Raw genomic sequence first — 2,243 nt, 5'->3', positions numbered from 1 at the left:
GAAATACACTTTTTTTTCAGTCAGTATTTAATACAAATTAAAATTTAAATTATTTATTTTGTGCTTCTGTTTTTTAATTCAGGAGTTTATTAAAAAAATCCTTCATTTTATGGAAAGAGCCTCTTGATTCAAGAGAAAACTCTGGTTTTTAAGAAAATGGCTGCTTATCAATTAATATAAGATAAATCAACTTCAGATTAATTCACTAATCAGTAACTTGCATCCTTAATTTATACAGGAATGAAATTAATTTATATCTACTCATATTCATGTAATTAATGATTTGGCCGATAAATCGATCAATTGAAAAAATAATCGACAGATTAATCTATTATTAAAATAATCGTTAGTTGCAGCCCTAGCTCAAATTTTGCTCAAAATCAGGGAAGTATGGGGAAAATAGTTAGAATAGAAAATAAACTTTGCGCTACCTGAGTTCAGGAGGAAAGTTTCAGGTCTGAACTGGGTTATATCTGGGATTTCCAGAAACCAAGTTTAGACTGAAGAAAACGTACCGACTGCAGATGTTTGCTCATGTTCTCTTCAACGCTGGCCGACTGCACCATGATGCGCGGCACACTCTGCGCCTGAAAAGAAGTGAAAGATGGTAAAGATGTGTAGCAGTCATCAACACAGAGGGAAAAAACCCTGTTTTCCACAGAGATGTAATCATGAGTGAGTTTGTGAACTCGGTCTCGCTCAGAGTAAACGCTCGTCTCAACCTGTTTAGAGTAAACTGTGATGAGGAGATGATGAGCTGCTGTGAAACCATGATAAATCTCAGCGTGACACCATCATACCGTCCTGCTCTCTGTGGCAGAATGAGGTCATTGAAGCGCCTGTTTCACACCGTATGATTGCACATAATTGTGTATGTAATCAGTTTGCTGTATCAAAGCATTAAAAGCGAGTCAAACAGTTCATTTATTTCAGTGATCAGCATCCAGGACGTTGATGTGAAGCATTCAAAGTGCAATTAAGACATTAGCTCTTTAAATCACAGACAGATAATCAGAGTGTATTGGTGAAACAAGAAAGATAATTGCACCTTAATTATAATTGTGTTTGTATAAATTTATTTCTCTTCAGTATTCATTGTACATCTAAGACTTGGAAAAGATTTGTCTGATCTGTTTCCAAAGCGTGATTGAGAGCTGCCTTCAGGTCACATGAAGGGAATAAGTTTAATAATTGGTCGACTTTTAATTTACGCTAATAAAAAAACACTTTTGGCTGCTTAAGTTTGTGTCCCTGCTTTTGTCCTCACCCTACAAGTCAGTTTGTGTTGTTCTATTTTTATTTTATACTTTTAATTTATTATTTAATTAATGCACAACCTGCTGCGGCTTCAAATTCCTCTGGACGTCCTGGAGCTTCATGCTTCACGTGCGAAAAGCACCAGAAGTTCCAGGAAACAGTTTGAATCACCAGTGATCTCATTTTCAGACCATTTAAGGTGCAGCAAATTAAATGGTTTTTAAAATAAATTAACTAGAATACAAATAAAAATATTGTCTGCAGTTTATTAAAGACATGCACAACTATTTTGCTTGTATTTATTTATTTACAGGAACCTGCTGTTAAAAAGTTATTAGCTCCACCTTTAATGGTCTAATAACGACAGGGTTAAACTTCTGATTTGAGAAAAATGAAACGACTGTTTCCCCGTTTTTAGAGTGAAATGAAAACAGAAAAAAACGTTCATCTTTCAATATCTGTTTTTTAAACTAAAAAAACAAAGGATCATAAAGTGCACAGAACTTTTCTGCTGTCATTAACCTGTTTTATTTTGTTTCTCCTCCCACAGAAAGCAGGCCTGAAGCACTGCTCCTCTGGTTTGCTTGTAGGTGGTTTACAGAGGAGTTCAGCTAAATGTCCACAGAGACCGGTCTGTCTTCAAACTGTCCCTGGCTGTTCTGGACACGTCCTGCACAGACAGTTCCCTCAGTAATGCATCTGTTTGTTGTTGTTTAACCCAACGACCGGCCGGTCACCACGAGTCATCACTTCATTACACAAAGATGGCATTTAAAGGGATCCATGATTAGTTGTAACATTACACTTTATTTAATAAACATATATTTTAGCTGTAAAATAAAGACTGTAAAAATACTGTAGGCTGTTTAGTTGGGTAAATTTTTATATTTTATCACGGATGGAGCCATTTTATTTACACACAAAGCATTCTGGGTAAATGATGACGTGGATAGGTCATCGGCATGAGGCTGCTAGCGAGCTATATC

The 2,243-nt window shown here is 35.9% G+C and overlaps 1 protein-coding gene across 1 annotated transcript in view; it reads right to left on the bottom strand.

The window, feature by feature from the left end:
* LOC106531041 (kinesin-like protein KIF13B) overlaps positions 1-2,243 on the bottom strand; it is a gene marked incomplete in the record, with an annotated part of 109,575 nt that overhangs the window by 12,481 nt on the left and 94,851 nt on the right. Inside the window, 1 exon segment of the mRNA XM_014026801.1 lies at positions 516-587. Coding sequence (XP_013882255.1) covers positions 516-587 — 72 coding nt within the window.

This window comes from Austrofundulus limnaeus, unplaced genomic scaffold, assembly GCF_001266775.1.
Source record: "Austrofundulus limnaeus strain Quisiro unplaced genomic scaffold, Austrofundulus_limnaeus-1.0 Scaffold590, whole genome shotgun sequence".
Lineage (NCBI taxonomy): Eukaryota > Metazoa > Chordata > Actinopteri > Cyprinodontiformes > Rivulidae > Austrofundulus > Austrofundulus limnaeus.
This window is presented reverse-complemented; position numbering and strand designations above follow the sequence as displayed.